Source organism: Eurosta solidaginis, chromosome X (genome assembly GCF_040869045.1).
Source record: "Eurosta solidaginis isolate ZX-2024a chromosome X, ASM4086904v1, whole genome shotgun sequence".
Classification (NCBI taxonomy): domain Eukaryota; kingdom Metazoa; phylum Arthropoda; class Insecta; order Diptera; family Tephritidae; genus Eurosta; species Eurosta solidaginis.
In genome coordinates, this window is record NC_090324.1 from 3,295,144 (window position 1) to 3,319,300 (window position 24,157).

The following is a 24,157-nucleotide window of genomic DNA, read 5'->3' on the forward strand; positions in this document are numbered from 1 at the left end:
TAATTTTTTGAGGTATGTTGTTTTTTGTGTGGCTTTCCACCAAACAAGAACTCCATAGTATAGAATAGGGCTTACAATCGCTGTAAAAACCCAATGAGAAAGAGAGGGCGATAGGCCCCACGTACACCCCAGCATTCTTTTACATGCATAGAGTGCCGTTGAGGCCTTCTTGACCCTCTCCTCCACGTTGAGCTTCCATGACAGCTTACTGTCTAGGATGATTCCTAGATATTTTGTGCAAGGTTTCTCCTGTAAGGTCACCGCTCCTAACTTAGGCCTGGTCCAATTTGGGACCTTGTACCTCTTTGTAAACAAGACCATATCCGTCTTCTCCGCATTGACTTTCAGCCCGACATTAGATGCCCAGGTATGAATATCCCGAAGCGCCCGATCCATCAAAGAACTAATCGTTGGAAGGCATTTTCCACTTATGACAATTGCAACGTCATCTGCGTAAGCCGTAAGTTTTACGGGTCCCTCATCGAATTGCCTGAGCAGTTGGTTGATGACCAGTGTCCACAGCAGAGGTGATAGCACCCCTCCCTGCGGCGTGCCCCTGTCCACTGATTTCGTGGCCTCGTACAATCCCCATTGTGATGTAATCTTTCTGCAATTTAACATGCAGCCGATCCATCTGATTAAGGCAGGATGTACTTTAATGTAATTAAGACCATCCATAATCGCCCATTTTGCAACATTATTGAAAGCCCCGGCAATGTCCAAGAATACTCCTAGAGCATACTCCTTATATTCCAGGGATTTCTCTATGCTTATTACCACCCTATGCAATGCGGTGTCTACCGACTTGCCTTTGGTGTACGCATGCTGTGTTGTGGAGAGCAGCTTTTCATCCACGTTGGACTTTATGTACACATCTATCAGCCTCTCAAAGGTTTTGAGCAGAAATGATGTTAAGCTAATGGGTCTATAGTCTTTGGGATACACGTGACCGATCTTCCCCGCCTTTGGTAGAATAGCTACACGAGCAGTTCTCCAAGAGTGCGGTACATCATTCAGTCTTATGCACCCGTCGAATATTATTTTAAGCCATTCCACGACCGCCCTACTTGAGACTTGTAGCATGGCCGGGAATATACCATCTGGGCCCGGCGATTTAAACTTAGAAAACGTCTTCACTGCCCACTCGATCTTGGTATCGGTCACCAAGCCCGGCACCACTAGCTCCGTGATCGAAGTGTGAGTGATGTCTGCTGGTTCTTCTAAACCGTCTCCCGATGGGAAATGTGTATCGAGAAGCACCTCAAGGGATTCTTCACTATCACGTGACCATTCCCCCTTCTCTTTCTTTATTAGTCCCTGGACTATGTTTCCCTTTGCTAGGACTTTTTTCAACCGTGCTGTTTCACTGGAGCACTCTATGTCCGTACAGAAACTTTTCCATGAGTTTCTCTTCGCCCTGGTAATTTCACGCTTGTAGATCCTCAGTAGATCCCTGTACTCGTCCCGACACGCTTCGCTTTCCGCGGTCTTTGCGAGTTTAAACATTTCTTTTAACTGTCTTCTTAGAAGACTCAGCTCATTGCTCCACCATGGCGGCTTTGCTTTTCCTCTGAATTTTCTTAGAGGGCAAGCTTTGTTATACGCAGTCATAAGCGTCCTTGTTAGGAATTCATTCGACTCCTCCAGTTCCTCTACATTAGCAACCTCTTTGGGTTGTCCCAGTTTCGTTTCTACATGTTTCTGGAATTTAGTCCAATTCGTTGCCCTAGGGTTTCTAAAGGTTCCTCCCTTCTCTACCCTCTTTAGTGGGATGCTGAAGCTTATATACGCATGGTCGGAGAAGGATGGTCTATCGAGAACCATCCAATCATACCTTGATATATCACGCTCGGAGCTCAATGTAATATCCAGAACATTGCTGGATGTTGGACCAATGTATGTAGGAACATTTCCCCTGTTGGCTATCTGCAAATTGGTTTGCAGGATGTAACAAAATAGAGATTCGCCTCTCTCGTTCGTATCTGCTCCTCCCCACGCATTGTGGTGCGCATTTGCATCTGCGCCTATGACCAACCGCCCTTTGCGCCCTTCCTCCTGTACTAGCCTTTTGCACTCCATCGGTGGAACCTCCGCAGCATGGGCCATGTACCAGGACGCCAGGATAAATGCCTGCTTATTCTTTTGCTCAACGGCCACCGCTACGAGATCCTCGGTGGTGTAATTAGGCAGCATATATGAATGCAGCTGTTTCCTTACCATTACTACAGCTCGCACCCGTCCTTCGGTTTGTGCGTAGTAAACGCCAAACCCGCGCGCGCTAAGTCCAGAAACCTTTCCTCCCGATGAGAGCCACGGCTCCTGGATCAGCGCCACGTCAAACGAACCCTCCTCAAGGGTTAGGAGGAGTTCGCTCGACGCCACTTTACTGTGTTGGAGGTTTATCTGTAGGACTCGCAGCACCATTGGGCTGTTTGTCCCCCTCCAGCACCTTCGTCTTGACGTCGTCGTCCTCCTCTTGCCCTTTTGGTTTAGAGTATTCGAGGCCCCCTTCAGCCCCTCGTGAATGTTGTGCCGTGTGTTCCTCTGTGCGAGTCACAGCACCATTTAGCGGTTGGTCCTCTTCTAGCACGTTCGTGGTGACGTCGGGGACCTCCACCTGTCTTTTTTCCCTTAGGCTTCTGAGGTCCTTTTCGACTTCGCCCACTTCCAGCGTGTTAGGATTTTTATCCTCGGGACTTCTTTTCCTGAGTCGCATGTAAATTTTGCCAGTGCCAAAGGACATTTTGCCAAGCTGCGTGTACAAAATATCCTCCGCCTGTTTGTTTATTTGGAAGATGTAGAACTGACCATCCTCGGTAGGCCGAGATACAGTAAGTACCTTCCAATCCTCGTGTCGGTATGTTCGGATTCTGATTCTGCAGAAGTCGCAGTGTATCCTCCGACTTCATCACGCATGGTATCCATACCTTAACTTTTGGTACCGTGGGGATTTGCGCTTTATCCACCACCTCAAACCGCGCGTTCGTGCCTTGCCTTTGGAGGTTTGGAACGACTTCCTCCAGCCACCGCAAGCTCGCGATGCTGTCGCACGCTATCATCTTCACACCATTATACCATCCCCCCGAATCAAAGGTTGGAAGGGGCTTACTTGGTTGTTCCCGCATCATCTTAAGCATTAAGCTAATAAGCTCCCTTTCCACAGATCTCCACCTTTCAGTAGTCATTTGTCCGAACGGACTGCTACGATCAACCAGCGCCACAGTCAGTGACTGCTTTGCCACATCACTCATCTTCTCGGGAAAAGCAGGAGTCTTAGTGTTATCTCCCTTTAGAACCTCCGAGAACACCGGAGTCTTCGCGTTAACTCCCTTTAGCGCCTCCGAGAAAGCCGGAGTCTTAGCGTTATCTCCCTTTGGCTTATCTCCTACTTCCGTAGTTGGAACTTCCCTCTGACTGGCAGCTTTCGAGGTAGTTGCTACCTCGCTATTGGAACCCATCTGTCTTACAGCTTTGGGCCTACTTGTCTTGTCTATGCGACTGCCCTGCCTCGCGGCTCTAGGACTGGGTCCTTTCTGCCTCTTGAAAGCAGGCTTGTCGTCTTCTGCCGAACGTTGCCTCTTCATTCTGCCATTCGACGCTTCTTCCTCCTCGTACCGGTTGCAGAACCGAGGGTTTCTCGCAGCAAACCTTTTGAACTGCCTTCGACCTACTTCTACCGCTTCATGGGCCCATTCCAAGCGCTCGATCTCCACTTCTGTTGGGTCGACCACTGCTCCCAAGCGTTGTACAATCCTTAGTGCTGCACGGTACTGCGAGAGAGCTCTTTTACTTCCTCTGCTCCGTACCCTTCTCCACTCTTCTACTCCGTTTTCATTTGTGTGCTTCTCCAACACGGAGTTCATTGAATCAGCACTACTCTCGCTCCCCGAGTCCGACGCATCGCTTAATTCGTATTTGTCGTCCTTGGATTGCGACTCAGTCCTCCTCTTTACATCCTCCTTATTACATTCAGGTAATGAGTTGTTCATCTTGGTCGTACGACCACCTGCCCGACAAGGCGGGCTCAGCGGTCCAGTATTATATACGGGGAAAGAACCGTCCGCCACAGCAGCGCCCCTTACTGCGGTAAGGCCATAAATACTTCCCGAGATGGCCCGGTATCGGGAAGGCTCCGTTCGAATACAGCCGAATTTATCCCCTGGCTGCAAATCGTTCAATAGGCACGGTCCGCATAACACCCTGGATTAGGGGGTTGGCAGTTCTTGGTCACCGACATCCCGCCGCCCTCCTATGAGGCGAAACGGCGTAGATGTCAGTCCTAAACAGCTCCGCCTCATAGTCGGGCGCTATGGAGTTCGGCTAAGCCCTCACACCAACGACAAGGTGCCTACACTAGTGAGGGCAAATTAAAGGTATTAGTGAGGGTTTTAAAAAGGAGTGGGCCTTAGTTTTATATGTGAAGGCGTTTTCGAGATATCGACAAAAATTTGGACCAGGGTACCGGTAATCTATATATATATAAATGATTTGGTGTTTAATTGTAACGCTAAAACTTGAAAACGGCTGAATCAAATCAAATACTTCCTTAGGGGTGTTTGTTTGCGAAGGTTTAGTCGAAGAAAAATTTAAAAATATTAGGGAGCGTGGCACCTCCCATACAATCCTAATTTTTAAAGCTGATTATCTCTAAAAGAGTTCAAGGTAGGGAGCTGAAAATTGGTATAGAGGTAGGTGATATCAAAACCCTTCTCACGCAGAAAAGTGGGGGTTATCAGAGAAGAGGGCGTGGCACCTCCCATACAAAATTAATATTTCAAGCTGAATGTCTCTAAAATTGTTTAGTTTAGGGACTTGGAAATTGGTGTGGAGATAAACGGTAACAATTCCATATTAACGCAAAATAATAGGAGTTATACGAAAAGGGGGCGTGGCACCTCCCATACATACTTAGCGTTGGAAGCTGAATATATCAGAAAAAATAAATGGCAGGATCCTGAAAATTGCTATAGAGCTAAATGATATTAAAATCACTCTCATGCATAAAAGTGGGGGTTATCGAAAAAGGGGGCGTGGCACCTCCCATACACACTTAATTTTTTAAGCTGAATATCTCTAAAAGGATTTGAGGCAGTGACCTGGAAATTGGTACAGAGCTATATGATATCAAAACAATTTTTGCGCATCAAAGTGGGGGTTATCGGAAAATGGGGCACCTGCCATGTAATCTTAATTTTTCAAGCTGATTATCTCTAAAGGAGTTCAAGGTAGGGAGCTGAAAATTGGTATAGAGCTAAATGATATCAAAGCCATTCCCACGCATAAAAGTGGGGGTTATCGGAAAAGGGGGCGTGGCGCCTCCCATACAAACTTAATTTTTCAAGCTGAATATCTATAAAAAACGTTTAAGGTTGGGACCTGAAAATTGATCAGGAGATTAACGATATCAATAGCATGCTTATGAAAAAAACAGTAGTTTTGGAAAAGGGGGCATGGCACCTCCCTAAGGCTAAATATCCCCAAAAGCGTGCATGGTATGTACATAGAAATCACTATGCAGATATACGATATCAATACAATGTTCACCCAAAAAAAAAGATTTATCGAAAAATGGGGCATGGCACCTCCCTTACGTACTAAAATTTTGAGGCTGAATATATCTAAAAGGGTTGGAGGAGGGGCCTGAAAACCATTTTGGAGGTATACTATATCAATAATCTTACTTACTTACTTAAAATAGCCAATACTCAGTGAAAATAAATTGTAGCGTAGTAGGCGGTCATTCCATTTGACAGCTTACAATATTATTTCTAATGTAATAACTGAAGCTTTTCGTGTTAAATAGTTTACTTTTACGAAATAAACAGTTGCGAATGTGTGGATTATCAATATCTGAGCGGTTTTATTGATATTTTGTTTAAAAAAGTGATTTAGTGTGTCGGCGAATACCAATTTACCTTGGAATAGATACATAGTTTATGGTCCAATTGCATATTTTTCCTTAGTTAGGTTAGCTCATTTTAGGATTTTTCAAAGGTAAGTTAACGGTTGGTAAAACCTTGTGTAAGCTGTATGCAAATGTATGATCATTTCCAATTAGATATTTGTTAAGATGCCAAGAATCAATGTGCGTGGTAACATTGGTCGGAATTCTCACAGCAGAAGGAGAATACGAAATTTCAGAGCACGTCAAACAGAAAGGGAAAGTGTTATTGAGAGGGTATCAGCTCGAAATAGACTGCTAGAGAATCGTGCGCACCAGTTAGAAGATGTAAACCAAATTTACAATCAGGAAGAACGATTGAGAAGAATGCAAGTTCACAATCAGCAAGAACGATTGAGAAGAAGGGAAGTTCGTGCTCGCGAAAGTGATGAAGTAAGATCACAACATGCGATTATTCGACGACAACAGCGGCAACAACAAGTTTCTTTGGTGAACACTGAACGGGCAGGCTTTCGATATGAGCCGAACATTCAATATAGCGCATCTGTTCAAATCGGTCAAATTTCAGTAGTTTGTCAACATTGCAATGCAGTCAAATTTCAAAAAGAACGGCCAGGATTATGTTGCGCGGGGGGAAAGGTTAAGTTGCCAGAATTGCTTCCACCAACAGAGCCATTGTTCCAGCTGCTTTACGGTGAATCTCTCAACTCGAGGCATTTCTTACAGCACACTAAAATGTACAACGATTGTTTTCAAATGACGTCGTTTGGCGGTGGAATTGTAAATGAACAAAACTACAATCCAACGTTTAAGGTAATTTTACTAAGCGCAATACTTGACAGAAATTGCAGAACTTTCCTCCAATTATACAGGTTCGTGGGCAAATTTTTCATCTCGCTGGATCGCTGTTGCCGCATCAAGATCAAGAACACAAATATCTCCAAATTTACTTTCTGGGAGATTCACATGATGAACTAAATCGACGTTGTACTATCTTCAATGCAACGAAAAGAGAAATAATCGATCAATTGCAGCAAATGTTACACGGACACAATGACCTCATCAAACGGTGTACGATTTCGTTGGAACGTATGCCAACAGATGATCATAGCATAATCATACATGCGGACAAGATGCCAACAGGAACTCATGAAAGACAATATAAAGCACCTACAGTTCGCGAAATATCAGTTGTTGTTATTGGAGAAAATTTGGAGTCGCGTGATTTTGTCATAAAACGTAGAACTGAAAACGCACTAAAGCGGATAAGTGAGACACATCGGTCTTACGACGCAATGCAATATCCGCTCATGTTCTGCCGTGGGGAGGACGGATATCACTTAGGCTATAGGATGACAAATGCAATGAATGGTTAGTACAACAAAATGTTTTACGAGATGCGGTGAATAGTGATGCGGATATTACAGATATTGGTCGACTCACTATTTTGCCATCGACATACATTGGCAGTCCTAGACACATGCATGAGTACTCCCAGGACGCGATGACTTACGTGCGCAATTATAGACTATCGGATTTCTTTGAAATTTTTACTTGCAATCCAAAATGGCCAGACATTACGAATCTGTTGCATCCCGGCCAATCACCAAGCGATCGTCACGACATCACAGCACGAGTGCTTAAACAAAAACTCAGATGTTTGATGGACTTCATTACGAAACAACGTTTATATGGTATTGTTCGATGCTGGATGTACTCAGTGGACTGGCAGAAGAGAGATTTACCTCACGCACACATTCTGCTTTGGATAGTGGAGAAAATTACACCTGACCAAATTGATGACATAATTTCCGCTGAAATTCCTGATGTTGATATAGATCCAGAGTTGCTCGAAGTGGTGATGGCCAATATGGCTCATGGGCCATGCGGACAACACGATCCATCTTCGGTTTGTATGTCGGAAAATAAATGCAAAAAACGCTATCCACGTACTTTTATTTCGGAAACTCAAACAGGAAACGATGGATACCCTCTCTATCGGCGTCGCTCACCCCCTGACAATGGCAGAACATCCACCACTCAATTGAAAGGAAAGAATTCCTTGGTTGATAACACTGGTCGACGGCCAAAATTTACCAGAGACGCCGTTATGAAATTCGTATGTAAAACCACAACCTGATTTCGAAAATCGAGTTCATTTTTGATTCTATGGTACCGTTTTTGAGATATTTGCAATTTACCGTTATTCGAAAAAACCAAAAAGATTGCTCCCTTTAATTACGTATATCTCACGAACAGGTCAAGCAATTGCAAGAAAAGAATCGGAAAGACAATAAAATTTGCTATAAATGCATCATACACTGTTTTTTGCTCAACCAGACAGTTTTCGAGTTATTAGCTTATCATTTCAGATTTTTGTTTTTTTTTTTTTTAAGAAAAAATATGAAAAAAATTACTTTTTGCGAGGGCAGCATTCCAAAACCACAACTTTTTTTCCACATATTTTTCCTTTACATAAAGCTCTGTTTAATTGGAAAAAAGATAAGCTATCATCGAAGAAAATCGATGCAAAACTACGTAATTTAAAAGCGATCAAATAAAAATACCCAGTTTGCGCAATTTCAACGTATACTTCAAAACGTATGTATGGTATAGAGAAGAGTGAAATATCTAGCTATGCTCTGTTTCTATTTAGTTAAGAGTTCAATTTATGAATGAAATTACCCATATTTTTTACTTTTTTTTAAATTTATTTATGTTTATACTATATTCTAACAATCTTTATCTTAATTTGATTTTACTATACAGTCGAAATAATTATGTGTTCTACTTTGACGCTTATTCAGTTTAGGATCGGTTTCTCTTGTGAGAAATCAGCAGTAATCACCTATCATTGCCACGTCCCAGAATCCTTGATGTCGATTCTCAATTAATTTCATTTGCTGATGAAACCTTTCGCCATTTTCGTCACTTTCGTCGCCAAGATTTGCTGAAAAAAAGCTCAAATGTGAGTGCAGAAAGTGATTTTTTAAAGACATATTTACGCCTGGAAACAATATATTAGTTAGGTAAACAAGTTATAGAATTTTGAGAAATTAATTTTATTAAGCCTTTAATATTTACCCATTTTCGCATAATTATTGATTAAGTCGTTCACTATCTGCTCTTAGTTAGGGCTTTTGTGTCTACCGAGAAAAGAAGCAACGATCTTTTCAAAGGATTCCCACGCCGCTGCCTCAACTGATGAGAGTAGTCCTTTGAATTGATTATTGTTGATCAACTTTTTTATTTGTGGTTCAACAAAAATACCTTCCTTTATCTTGGCTTGAGAAATATCTGGAAAAATTGTTTTCTAATAGTCGAATTCTTCGCCTTCTTTATCCAAAGCCTTAACAAAGTTTTTAATGAGACCGAGCTTGATGTGTAAGGATGGAAGTATGATTTTCTCTTTCTTGACAAGAGGGGTGTATTTGGTGTTATCCACACCAACGGTAAACTCGATTATTTCCAGCCAATCCTTTCTGACGTAGGGGTCCTTACGAGATCGGCTATCCCACTTGCAGAGGAAGCAGCAGTGCTTGGTGTAGCCACTTTGTAGACCGCATAGCATTGCAACGACTTTGAGATCAGAACATATTTTCCAATCATGCTCTTCATATTTGATAAATTTGAGTAGTTTTTGCATTTCCTCGTAGGTTTCCTTTGTATTTACTGCATGTGCGATTGGGATAGAAGACTTTTTGTTACCAATATGCAATAATACAGCCTTCAAACTCAGTTTATTGCTGTCTATGAACAATCGCCACTCTTTTGAATCATATGTTTGACAAAACTCTTTGAATAAACCAGGAATGTCGTTGCAGTAGCATATACTGTCTTTCTTGGTATAGTGTTTGGAAAATGGTTCGTGGCGAGTTCTACAATATATCACCTTAACATCGGATGACACAATTTTAAATTGTTGCATACGAGAAGTGTGGATCTCGGCCTTTTCCTTGGATAGTTCCAAATCTCTTATCCAATCATTCAGTTGTGCTTGTGACAGAATGTTTCTCTCGTTTCCCATGCGAAATTCGGTACAACTTGATTCCCCGCACTCAGATATTACTGTTGACAATGGAACTGGATACGCAACTGCCGTTGAATGTAGTACTGGTAATGTCACTGTAGGTACGCTGGCATAGGTTACTCTTCTTGATCTTCCAACGCCAAGTACTTTTGTTTGACAAATATAACACTCTATTGAATGGCAAGTAGGTTCTCTCCATATCATTGGTGTATCAAATTTTATTTGTTGTCCTGATTCCGACTGAATCAATTCTACTCGACACGATATACACAAAGTGTTCGGTGTCCTTGGCTGTTCAGCATTTTTAGGCTCAATGCCAAAATACTTGGAGTATAAAGTTTTCATATGATCTGAGAACACTCGTCGTCGCCGTATGATAGTATATTGGCCACAAATGAAACAGAACATATCTGGATCGTTATTACACTCAAATTCTCGCGTCCTTTTACCCATTTTATTTTTTTTAATAAATCACGGTTTTGAAATTTGACTTATGAACTGAACTATCTCCGGCGAGCTTTGCACATGTTATGAAGTTTCAAGGCGCATTAACTCATATTTATACTCGGAACAAGAATAAAATTGAAGAAATCAAATTTTACCTTGACAAAAGGGTTCCTTTTTATACGAAGCCGGGAAAAGAAAATACTACCTGCTTTAGATGTAGGCTTTAAAAATTTTCTGTGTCTTTTAGTTTTGAAAATCTACCTGCATACTTACCCATAAGTGGAGTTCTTAAACTCTCTGGATTTGCCTGGAATACCTCCTCATCATTTGCGTCTCAAAGTTGGGTCTGTTGCTATTATGCTAAATGGTATACGACTGATTGTTACGAAGCTAATGGACAATTTATTAGTGGCAAGCATTTTGAAAGGCGCGTTCAAGGGAGAGGAATGCTTACTTCCCGGACTCCCTTAACTTCAACAGATTTGCCCTTCCAATTCAAACGTATGCAGTTCCCATTGAAACTTGCTTTTGCGATGACAATTAACAAGTCACAAGGGCAGTCGTTGGAAGTATGCGGCATAAACCTAGAAATGCCATGCTTTTCACATGGCCAGCTCTATGTGGCGTGTTCCCGTGTTGGAAAACCGTCTTCGCTATTTATTTACGCTCCTGCACAGAAAACTAAAAATGTTGTGTATCGTACAGCCTTAAACTGAATACTAAAATTATATATTTTTGAAGTTGTATACACAATGAAATAGTGAAAAATCGGTATCTATTAAAAATAATACCGGTGTAATAACAATTTTTGAAATGAATTAATAAAAAAATCTATTTTGGGCAGAACGATGTTTGCCGGGTCAGCTAGTTTATTTATATATGTAATACCACGAACAGTATTCTTGCCAAAATTCCAAGGGCGTTTGATTTCGCCCCGCAGAACTTTTTCATTGTCTTCTACTTAATATGGTAGGTGCCACACCCATTTTACAAAGTTCTTTCTAAAGTTATATTTTGCGTCAATAGACCAATCCAATTACAATTTTTCATCCCTTTTTTCGTATTTGGTATAGAATTATGGCATTTTGTTCATTTGTCGTAATTTTCGATATCGAAAAAGTGGGCGTTCTCATAGTCGGATTTCGGCCATTTTTTATATCAGATTAGTGCGTTAACTAAGTTTAGCAAAGATATATCGATTTTTGCTCAAGTTATCGTGTTAAAAGCCGAGCGGAAGGACAGACGGTCGACTGTGTATAAAAACTGGGCGTGGCTTTAACCGATTTCACCCATTTTCACAGAAAACAGTTATCGTCATAGATTCTATGCTACCAAATTTCATAGGGATTGGTAAATTTTTGTTCAACTTATGGCATTAAAAGTGGCGGAGCTGCTCCCATTTTGAAATTTTCTTTTACATTTGTATTTTATTGCAGCATATCATTACTGGAGTCGAATGTTGATATACTCTACTTATAATAACTACTTATAATAATAATAATAATAAAAAACCCAATGGATTAATACCCTCCAAAGCCCGCCCAACCGATACGAGGGGCGCATCCGCATGACGCACGGATTTGTTTTTGTTTTTGCCGAGTTGTTGATAGGCGGAGGTTTGTTAAGCGTCGAGATCTAAAACTGCTCAGCTACAGAATAAAAATCATCAGCTGAGTATTATATACATAACAGTAGAAAATTATACATATTGTAACGAATTTGCTGCAAATCCTCTTATTTGCAATCCTCTGCTAAGTTCGAATCACTAAACTGTTGAATAAATAACTCCAATATTGAATGATAGAAAAATGGCCTTTATTAAAGTACTTCACAATAACACTTATACTTTGCTACTCGCTGTCTTAATAACCAAACTGATTAATAACTCACATGAAACTCTACTATTGGCCGCCAGATCGCGTGCTTAAGCAAACTGATTGATAGCTCAACTCAAACTGAATTACTTCTTACTCGCCTGCCCCGCTTTTATAGTTTACGCTGCATACTTCTAGGCTCTTCCATTTCCAGAACTTACTAACTATATTCGTGTGTGTATAGTTCTCATATAGTTTCTACTTGTTTACAATTGTCTACTTTTTAGCGCTTCTCAGATGTACATATGTGAGTTTGTAGTTTACAGTCTCCCGCACACACATAAGCGTATAAGTAAATTCATCTGTGTGTGACATCTCATCTCTCGCTGCCTTGTATGTAAATGTTGCTCGTCGGAATGTGTACATATGTGTAGACGCAATTATTGATTCGTTTATGTAGGTACATAATGATTGAATTATTGATGTGAATTCACGTCACTGCTTAGCATCGGCCTGGAAATGGCAGCACTCCTTAGTTTTGCTAATATTCGTAACAATATAGTAAATTGTTAAATAAGTTAACGATTTAGCATATAAAGATTTATATTTTTTTTATTTTTATTTTGTTACGAGTTAAGATAGGATAGGAAAGTTTTCCTTATAGTAAAAAGTGAATCCGTTATATCAAATGAATTCGAGTGAGAGTTAAAATCATAACACAAACACCGGAAAGGTTCATTTAATTCGAAATTAGTTCTACACTGCCTCAAAAGAAGAGGTTTGTAATGTCTTGACGTTCGTGATGAGACATTGAAGTTTACTTCGTTCAAAAGAAAGGGGCTAGAAATTAGTCCATTCAGTAGTTTAGCCATAAATAATACGGCTAGCGAGAGTTGGAAGATTGATAAGCTTTAACCGACTAGTATAAGGTGGAAGATTATACGCAGAGACCCAATGAAAATTCCTTACAGAAAAAAGTAAAAGTTGCTTCTGTATTGACTCAAGCCTATCTGCATGAACTTGATATCGTGGATTCCAGACTACTGATCCATATTCTAGTATCGGTCTAACTAATGTGGTAAAAAGGGCTTTGGTTACATAAGGGTCTTTAAATTCTTTAGACCATCTCTTCACGAATGATAGAACACCTCTAGCCTTATTGGCAGTAGCCATAATATGAAGGTTGAAACTAAGTTTAGCATCCATCGTGACTCCCAAGTCAACAAAATAATTTACTGATGCAAGACAAAAATTATCAATTACGTAAGAGGTTGCTGGCAAAGATCTCCGAGAGAGGCACATGATGTTCAGCGGCATTGAATTCGCGTTGCACCAGGCAACTAAGCAGTTTAAATCCGCTTGAAACAATGGACGTTCTTCAATACACGCATAAGACCTAAAAAGTTTTACATCATCAGCATACATTAAAATTTTGGAATATTTTATTATGGTACAGATATCATTAATAAATAGCAAGAACAGAATTGGACCGAGATGACTGCCCTGTGGGACGCCAGAGGGAACATTAATGACCTCTGAAAGAGTATTTTTAAAAATTACTTGTTGCGTTCTACCGCAGAGATAAGAAGATATCCACTGAGTGAGACCTGGTTGGAAACCAAGTCGATCCAGCTTGTGGATAATCAATGAATGGGAAACTTTGTCAAATGCTTTACTGAAATCAGTGTAAATAACATCGGTGTGAAGATTTTCTCTAAATCCATTAGAAACACGCGTTGTGAATTCAAGTAGGTTGGTAATGGTAGATTTGCCTCTACAGAATCCATGTTGAAAGTCTGCAATCAATTCTGAAATGGAAAATGTTAGCTGATTAGTAACAATGGCTTCAAACACCTTTGGGATGGCAGACAATTTTGCAATTCCTCGATAATTTTCTACACATGACCAACTGCCGTTTTTTTTTTTTTTTTTTTTTTTTTAATGGACGTTGTGGCAGCGCGCTGCCCTCAAGTGGCCCAATGAAACCAGGCTAATCCTGTTCACGCGATCGATTTATATATATATATAATAACTTTTTTTTTTTTTTTTATTTTGCCGAGTCTTTGATGGGCAGCGGTTTGTCAATCGTCACGATCTGAGACTGCTCAGCTACAGAAGAAATTTCATCAGCCAAGCGTAATACTTAAAGAGAACAGAAGCAAACGTATTATACATTAATTTAGAGAGGTGAGAACAATCTTTTTTTATAGAAAAAAGGGGGTCCGAGCTATCAAATGTGTTTGAGTGAGAGTTATAATCTTGGCATAAACGCCGAAAAGGTTCATTTTGTTCGAAGTTCGTTCTACATTGTTTCAGCAGAAAAGGTTTGAAGTGTCTCGATGTCCGAGAGGGAACGCAGAAGTTCACTTCATTCAGAAGGAATGGGCTCGAAATTGATCCATTTAAAAGTTTTGTCATAAATATCACACCAAGCATTTCCCTTCGACTAGCAAGAGTTGGAAGATTGATAAGCTTTAATCGATTAGTATAAGGTGGAAGATTAGTTAAAGAGTCCCATTGGAAATTTCTTAAGGCAAATAGTAAAAATTGTTTTTGTATTGATTCGAGACTGTCTGCATGGACTTGATAACGCGGATTCCAAATTATCGAGCCGTATTCTAATATTGGCCTAACTAATGTTGTAAAAAGTGCTTTAGTTATGTAAGGGTCGTTAAATTCTTTTGACCACCGTTTAACAAATGCAAAAACACCTTTGCCTTTATTCACTGTAGCATTAATATGAAGATTGAAACTAAGTTTGGAATCCATCATGACTCCCAAGTCAATAAAATTATTTACAGTTTCTAGACTATAGTTGTTAATTGTATATGAAGCTGGTGGCGAAACTCTCCGAGAAAAACACATGAATTTACATTTTTTGAGATTGAGCGGCATATAATTTACATTGCACCAGGTAACCAAGTGATTTAAATCCATTTGAAGCAAGGAATGTTCCTCAACCGAGGCACATGATTTGAAAAGTTTTACATATTCATTAGGTGAAACGTTGGTCTCAATAGAGTAATTTGATTTGAAAAATTCCGCAAAGAAGTCGGCGATCTCTTGATCATCGCTGGAAATATTATCTTGGAATTTCATGGATGATGGAAACCCTTTCACCCTGCGTTTAGAGTTTACGAATCCGTAAAATGCCTTCGGGTTGCAAGTTATATTTCTTTTCATTTTACAAAGATAAGCTTTGTAACACTTTTTGTTCATTTGAAAATACTTGCGGCGTAGAATCGAGTACCGTAAGTAATGGTTATGTAAACCCGTCTTTTTGAACAACTTGAAAGATCGAGACTTTTTATTCTTTAAAATTTTCAGCTCTTTAGTGAACCATACTTGGCTTGTATCGGAATGTACACAAATCCGCTTAGGTACGTATTTTTCAAAAAGACAGTAAATGGTATTGTAAAAGTGAGAAACGCTTTGCTCCACATCAGCATTAAATATTGGCCACACTATTCGAGATAGATCACGATTTAATTTTTTAAAATTGGCCTTCGCAAAGTCGAAGCGATAACTGGAGTCGTATCGTTTATTTCCGCTGTTACAAGCATAATTTACAACTTCGTAAACTATTTTGAGGGAAGGGTGGTAAGCATCTTCAGGTTCAATAATGGGTTCGCATCGACTAATGGAATATTTAGATTCATCATCCACAAAGGCTAAATCTAACACTCTTCCGAATTTATTCGATTGGATGGTGATTTGTTGAAGGCACAGCTCAGACATTCCGTCTAGAAATTCATTGTTGGAAGACTTTGACGAAACTGGTACGATATTAAAGTCAGAGATGCACCATGATATGCGTGGCATATTGAAGTCACCCAAGACAATAATGGAATCGGAAGGCTTTAGCATCGAATTAACAGTTCTTAGCAAGGAAATGTGATTCATATAAACGGACAGTTCAGAAGATGGCGGGATATAACAGATGGCCAAATAAATGTGGAAATTTGCTAGTTGTGTGCGTATGCACAAGAACTCAGTTGTATCGGTGGCGGTTACGCAAATCTCTTCAGATGGTATTGAAGAGTGTACAGCAAGCAGAAACCCACCTCCAACCCTGCTCAGGCGGTCATTTCGATATATCTGGTAGTCATTACAGAGGATCTCTGAGTTAAAAACATGAGGTTTCAGCCAGGTTTCGGTTAAAGCAATTATATCGTAGCTTGAGTTAAATGATTTTAAAAACAGTTCTGTTAACTTGGTGTTTAAGCCTCTAACATTTTGGTAAAGTATATCTAAAGCAGATTTTTCGTTCAGTTTTTTGACTCAGTGTTATTAACAGGGATCTTTGCCAAGTTTGGAACACTCTTATTCCGCCTATATTCAAATTCCCGCACAAGTGCCCCAGAGGGCCAAAAATCGTTACTCAAGATATTGTCAAAATGGTCAATAGGTACATCTAATCTAAAGGAAGATACGTTTCTTTCATAACTAAAATTAAATTTCCGAATTGTTACGTCATGGGTTTTCCTTTTTGAGAAGATATACGATTTCAGATCCTCCTCAGTAGTATCCCTCTCGAATCTTGACACGAATATCGATTTTTTAGGAGGAACTACAACCAACTTCCTAGTTCCAGGCTCAGTCGCCTGAGAACGATTTGCAGGTTCAATATTTTTTCTAGCTGCTAGTTTTGTTGGAGGTGCCTTTGATGTTGAAGGCTCTACTGTAAGAGGACTTGGAGATGCTAAGTTTATTAATTCTATCGTGCTAGGTGTAGGAACGATTGGGTTCTGGATGTTTTGAACGGGGTCTAGGGTCAATACGCCAGCCGAGACATCAGTTCGTTTTCGTTTGCTGTCACGACTGTCGCTGTTAGCATTAGCAGCTGAATCGGTAATACATTTCAAAGTTTTAAACAAGTTTTCATAATACTTGAATTTATCCCCTAATGTAGAAAGTTCCTTACCGATTTCCGAGAATGCGTTTCGGGTATGTTTGAAAAGCTTAAAAAGATCCACTTCGGTGGATCTGCATTTCAAGCACGACCAACGCACACCCTTGTTATCGTTGATCGCATCACACACCCTTGCTGTCAAACTAGCGCACTTCATATGAGCAAGCTCATCACAAAGCCAGCACGACACGAAACGCTCGGTATCACCTTTCAATTGGCAGTTAACAAAATTGCAAGACATTATAAGTTAAAGTAAAATTGATTAAACAGACGGAGGCAGTGAAAATAGTTTGGAGATCACAGTAAGAAAATCACTGTTTGAGCAGTTTGAAGATCACTGTATGAGCAGTTTAAGATCGCTATTAACTGACGCTTAACAACACACAATGCAAACAGCTGTGGCAGTGAAAAGAAAATGAAGTAAATGTGCACGAGCAAATAACAATTGAAAACTGAAAATATTTAAATGCCAATCAAATGCAACAACAAATATGCAAAGTGACTCGGAAAATATGTATGTATGTATGGATATACACACTTTATCAATTATTTTTAATATACAATTTATTTTAGTAAAGAAAAGCAGAACTTTAAATTGCCAATGCAGTACACAACGTGTTTACACTTATTTTTAGCACAATAATTATTTAAACAAACAAAGTTATTGATTTAAGACAAAATAAGGCACAGTAGAAATCAAAACACAACTTCACAGCTTGACGTTCGCACTTTTTTTTGGGGGTATTAGAAAAGATTCCTTCCAAGCAGAAGGAAAAACTCCATGTTTTAGGGACATGTTGAATAAATCAGTTAGGGGCAGATAAATATGTTCTGCACATCTTTTGAGAAAACATGTGGGAATTAGGTCAGGACCGTATTTATAAGATTCCTTCAAAGAAGTTAAATATGTAAGAACCTCTTCTGGAGATATTGATGGAATATTAATTGCGTTAAGTGAGTTAAGTTGATACGGGTATTAATTAGACAAAGAAATTAATTCATCGGAATAGTTAGATTTGAAAAATTGTGCGAATAAATTAGCAATAACTTGATCGTCGCTAGAGAAATCATCACGGTATTTCATACCAGAAGGAAAGCCTTTAACCCTACGTTTAGAGTTCACGAAATTGTAGAAAGTTTTGGGATTGCAAGTTATTTTCTTTTTCATGGCACAGATATAGGTATTGTAACACTTTTTATTTAATTCAAAATATTTATGACGCAATATAGAGTACTTCAAGTAGTCGGAGTGTGACCCCGTCTTCTTGTACAGCTTGAAGGAACGCGATTTTTTGTTTTTTAAAGATTTCAGTTCTTTAGTGTACCATATTTGGACTAGTTCAGTGAATAGCGTGAATGACGGCGTTGAAGTCAGAAACGTTTTTGTCAATATCTGCACCGTATTTGGGCCAAACTATTGTAGATAAAATTTGGTTGAGTTTATTAAAATTAGCCTTCGCGAATTCGAATCTAAATCTAGAGTCGTTTTCTGTGGTAGTGAAACTCCGAGAACTTTCTTCCAATTCGTAAACTATTTCCAGCGAAGGATGGTAAGGATCCTCAGGTACAGTAAGAGGTTCACCCCTCCTAAGAATGGATTTTGATGTATCATCACAAATACCAGATCAAGTACCCTCCCGTACAAGTTTGGAACTATATTTATCTGTCTTAGGCAAAGTTCAGTTATTTCAGCTAAAAAGTCGATGCTGGAGAATTTTGAAGAAACCGGTACAATACCATGGTCGGATGTGGTCCATGATACGTGCGGAAGATTTAAATCACCCAAGACAATTATCGAGTCAATATGCTTCAACATTGAACTGATATCTTTCAGTAACGAAATATGGTCCATATACACCGAGGGATCTGAAGATGGTGGGATATAGCAAATGGCAATATAGGTAAAACCTATTCCCAGCTGGGTTCTAATGCACTTAAATTCCGTAGCTTCAATAACAGGTAAATTTACCTCAGCGGAAGGTATAGAAGAATGTACCGCGAGCAAAACTCCACCTCCAACTCTGTTCAAGCGGTCATTTCTATATATTTGGTAATCATTGCAAAGATTCTCCGAATTAAAAATATGAGGCTTTAACCATGTTTCAGTAAAAGCGATGATATTGTAATTACAGTTAAATGATCTCAAGTATAGTTCAGTTAGTTTTGTGTTTAGGCCTCTTACATTTTGATAAAATATATTAAGGACAGGTTTAATATTTAGTTTTTTGCAGCATTATTGTTATGAGGAACGGTAGCAAGATTACGAATATTAACGTTGCGTCTATGCTCGAATTCACGCACAAAGGCTCCGGGTGGCCAAAATGAATTATTCAAAATGTTGCGCTGATACGTCAATCCTAAATGACGAAATGTCTCTAGGATAATTAAAATTAAATTTACTATTAGACACATTTTTAGATTTAAGTTTACTTATGATGTACGACTTCAGATCCTCTTCTGTAGTGTCTCTTTCGAATCTGGAGACGAAAATCGCTATTTAATCGGGACAGTAATCAATCTTCCAGCCGGCGGTTCAGATTCCGCAGAGGGGTTTTGGGGAACCTGGTTCCTTTTTGTGGAGGGTGCAGTAGATACAGCAGAATGAGCATTCGATGTCGATGGTTGAACTGCTAAGGGACTCGGATAGGACAGATTTATCAAATCAATAGTTGGGGGTGGAAGATCTGGAGGTGAATGAACTTTGGGATCAGCATCCATAGTCGGAGCTGGTAGGGAAACATCGATAGACCTACGATTATTATCCGGAATGTTCACATTTGAATGTTTGAAGGACTTAAATTAGCTTTCATAATGCTTAAACTTCTCGGATAAAGCGGAAATCTCTCTGCCTATTTCAGAAAATCCATCTCGGGCCTGTACTGTAAAGATATTAAATTTTTGTTAAAATTTGACTTTTAAAAAATGGGCGTATTCTTCATCCCGATTTTACTAATTTTTATTTAGCGCACGTACAGTAATAGGGGTAACGTTCCTGCCAAATTTCATGATATCTTCAACGACTGCCAAATTACAGCTTGCAAAACTTTTAAATTACCTTCTTTTAAAAGTGGGCGGTGCCACGCCCATTGTCCAAAATTTTACTAATTTTCTATTCTGCGTCATAAGATCAACCCAGCTAACAAGTTTCATCGCTTTATCCATCTTTGGTAATGAATTATCGCACTTTTTCGGGTTTTCGAAATTTTCGATATCGATAAAGTGGGCGTGGTTATCGTCCGATATCGTTCATTTTAAATAGCGATCTGAGATGAGTGCCCGGAAACCTACGTACCAAATTTCATCAAGATACCTCAAAATTTACTCAAGTTATCGTGTTAACGGACAGACGGACGGACGGACATTTCTCAATTAAATTTTTTTCGATACTGATGATTATGACATATGGAAATCTATATCTATCTCGATTCCTTTATACCTGTACAACCAACCGTCATCCAATCAAAGTTAATATACTCTGTGTGCAAAGCACGCACAGCAGCACGACAATCAATCGCGAAAACCGGGGTAGCCAGATTAAACCTAATTCTATTTTTGGGAAGCGACAGTGAGTGGCGTCCTTTTTATTTTATCAATAAAATCTAAAATAGAAGTAAATAACAGATAATGAAAGCTAAAATCATTCTTTTGGACATTTTTTAAACATAATTATTTTTTTTTTCTAAATTTTTCGCTTCTGGTTGCTGTAATTTATATTGGTGGCTGCCGCTTTCAAAGTAATCAAGAAGCCAATGGGTTGGCTATGGTTTTCATCAAGGTTTGCTTTATTGTGGCTGTGGTCTGTAGACGCTGTGTTGAATGTGATCAGCCCTAATGACTTGTGTTATTCTGGCCTTGAATAGCTTAGGCATATAATTAAATAGTAGTGAGGTATTTATAAAACATATGTTCAAAAAAATGCAGCGGTTGCCAATCTATAACCCAACAACCTGTTTTATCTAGGAATTCAAATTCAGCTATAGCAATTCTTAATTTAATTGGATCAAGTCTTCTTGGTTTCGAAAATGGTAAAATACCTTTTTTTTCTATCCTGTGAACCGTATGGTGTTTCAGTCCATTAGTGTAATTTGGATCACAGGTAATAGAAGGAAATTCGTTAAGTAGATTTGTAAATTTATTTTCATTAATTGGAATTTCAAGTGAAAAGGTATCAGAAAAGCAGAAGATCCAGCAACTTACATTTTTGTAGTACAATCCATTATTTCTTTATTTTTTATTATGACAATAATTCCGAATTTTTCTAAAAAGTTTGCTCCTAACATGGGTGTATTAATATTCGCAATAATGAATGGAAATTCAAAGTCTCTTCTTAAACCTAAATCAATTTTAAGTAGTTTTGTACCTAAAGTTTCAATTGCTTCCATTTGCTGCAGTTAAAGTAAAATCCGAATTTATTTTATAAATTTTAAATTTAGAAAAAGGAATAACTGATACTGCTGTGCCGATATCAATAAGAAAATAAAATTTATCAATTATGAATAGAGTGACGAGTAGGTTTAATAATAGTTGCATTATCCGTCACCGTCATAATGGATTGTTTCAGCTTAAATTTTGTTCGGAATTTGAATTATGATTTTGATTAAAATTGCATGGGGGTATACATTTAAGAGCGTTATTCTTAAATTTTTTGTGATACCAACAAATATTTTGTGAATTAATATTTCGATTTTTAGAAAAATTTCTGGATCTTGAAAAATTTCTATATTTAGATCTATTTCTTTCTTAGGTATTGAACGGATTTGTAATTGATTAATATAATTAGAATTTTTATTTAAATTTTGATAAATAACCGTAGTTATTTCATATACATTTTTAACGCATTGTTCTAAAATATTATTATTTATATTCGAAACTACAGGATATTTCGAAGAATGAGGTTTTTTGATTAAATCAAAAAGTTTGTCAGTTAAATAATTACTTCATCTTTATTTTGATTGTTACTAGAAGTTAAATGGATTTGTATTTCGTGTGGCAATTTACGAATCCACAATTTAAAGAGTAATTCTCGGCTATCAATGGAGTATAAGCGATTTCATAAATCTGAATAATTCAGATAGTGAACGATCACCAAGTTCAGTTTTTGAAAATAATTGTTCTAATCCTTTCTCTTCACTAAAAGAAAATCTTTCCCATAAAATTTTTTTGAATTTATCATATTTATTGGAAAGAGAGGGAGCGTTAATAACGTCTAAAATTTTAGATATAGTATCTCGTTGTAGATATCATGTTTAAAATTAGAAGAGTTTCAGATTTCAGATCATGAAACGATTAAATTCAAAATCAAATTACATAAGCTATTTCAGATGAGAACGAAGAGAACAATAATTTCCTGGGAAAATTATACAAGCGACAGCCTTGTTAATGAATTACGACAGCTTAACTACACTGACTTTGAAAATCTGAGCATCGAAAATAAGGCAACATTCCTATGTAATACGCTATCAAGCGCAGTGACCACCCTGACATACTCTAAAGAAGTCAGTGTCAAACTTATGAACAAGTGGTATGATTTTGAGCTGGCTAACTTAAATAAACGTAAGCTAAATCTTTACAAGATCAGCCTATCCACTGGAGAATGGTGTGAATATTATATTGCGAAACGCCAATATAAACGGCTAATTAAGATAAAAAAAGTCAAGTACATGGAAAACAAAATCAACCATAGTGCTGGTGATAGTAAGGTCATGTGGAAAAACTTGAAAAATTCCATAAGCATGGTTAAAGAAAATAATGGTATAAAAAATTAAAATAAACGACCAACTCTACACAGAGGAAAATGAAATAGCGCAGTCTTTGAATGACTATTTCATTGATAGTATATTGGAGATTAGCATGAATATTCCTACTTCTTTTAGTAATGAAGGTACTATAGATGAGCAAAATGGCCGTAATGTTTTTAAGTTTCAGAAAGTTTCCACTTCAGAGATAGTTGATATAGTAAGTAAGTTTAAAAATAAAATTGGAGGGAAGAAACTTGTGTCGGAAGGAGTCGTTAAAGATTCCATAACGTATACAGGTTTTTTCTATTCTCAGCTTGTTAATGAGAGCTTAGATAAAGGTCTCGTTCCTAGTTTATGGAAATCTTCTATAGTTGTGCCATTAGAAAAAGTGAAAAATACCATCAAAGCTGAGGAGATAAGACCTATTAACACGTTACAATGTGATGAAAAAATTTTGGAAACAGTGGTAAAAAATCAGCTGGTAAAATATTTAGAAGATAATGTAATTATTATACCTCAACAATCTGGTTTTCGAAAAAAACATTCATGTGAAAGTGCTTTGAATTTGGTTTTAGCTAACAGGAAAGAAGACTTAAGCAGGAAAAAACACATATTAGCTGTGTTTTTGGATTTAAAGCGTGCATTCGAGACGATCGACCAAAAATTAATGCTGAAAAAGCTTTCTTGCATTGGCGTTTCTGGTATAGAACTAAAATGGTTTCAAGACTTCCTAATTAACAGATACCAAAGAACAGTGATTGGAACGTCCGTATCGGATAAAAGGGAGGTACCTGTTGGTCTACCTCAAGGGTCTGTGCTGGCACCCATAATGTTCAATATATATATTAATGATATAACTAGCTCCATTAAGCACTGTGAAATAAAATTGTTTGCTGATGATACATTGCTGATGATAAGTGGGAACAATATTACTGAAATATATGCTAAGCTACAAGAAGATCTTAACAGCGTATATGGTTGGTTATGCGTAAACAGACTAAAAGTGAATGTCAATAAAACGAAATTTATGGTTATATCTAGACGCAATTTTCAAAACAATGAGCTACAAAACTTAAATATAAATAACGAACTAATTGAAAAAGTCAGCATTATAAAATACTTGGGAATAAAAATAGATGATAAGCTGAATTTCAACGAGCACGTGGATTATACGGTAGGAAAAATAGCGAAAAAGTTATATTTTACACAACGAACCTGCAAATATTTAAATAGAAGGTATAAAATCATCGTCTACAGATCTATAATCGAACCTAATTTTATTTATTGCCCAACTATATTTTTCATCTTGCGAGA

At 38.3% G+C, this 24,157-nt stretch overlaps 2 protein-coding genes across 2 annotated transcripts in view; one reads left to right on the top strand and one right to left on the bottom strand.

Moving 5' to 3' along the window:
- Positions 1 to 24,157, bottom strand: part of Ca-alpha1D (Ca[2+]-channel protein alpha[[1]] subunit D) — a 6,221,746-nt gene that overhangs the window by 2,467,769 nt on the left and 3,729,820 nt on the right. The gene's annotated exons all lie outside the window — the stretch shown is intronic.
- Positions 6,071 to 7,018, top strand: LOC137234327 (uncharacterized). The gene is made up of 3 exons (XM_067757928.1): positions 6,071 to 6,715; positions 6,775 to 6,910; positions 6,951 to 7,018. Exons 1-3 carry the CDS (start codon positions 6,071 to 6,073, stop codon positions 7,016 to 7,018), a joined length of 849 nt encoding a protein of 282 aa, XP_067614029.1.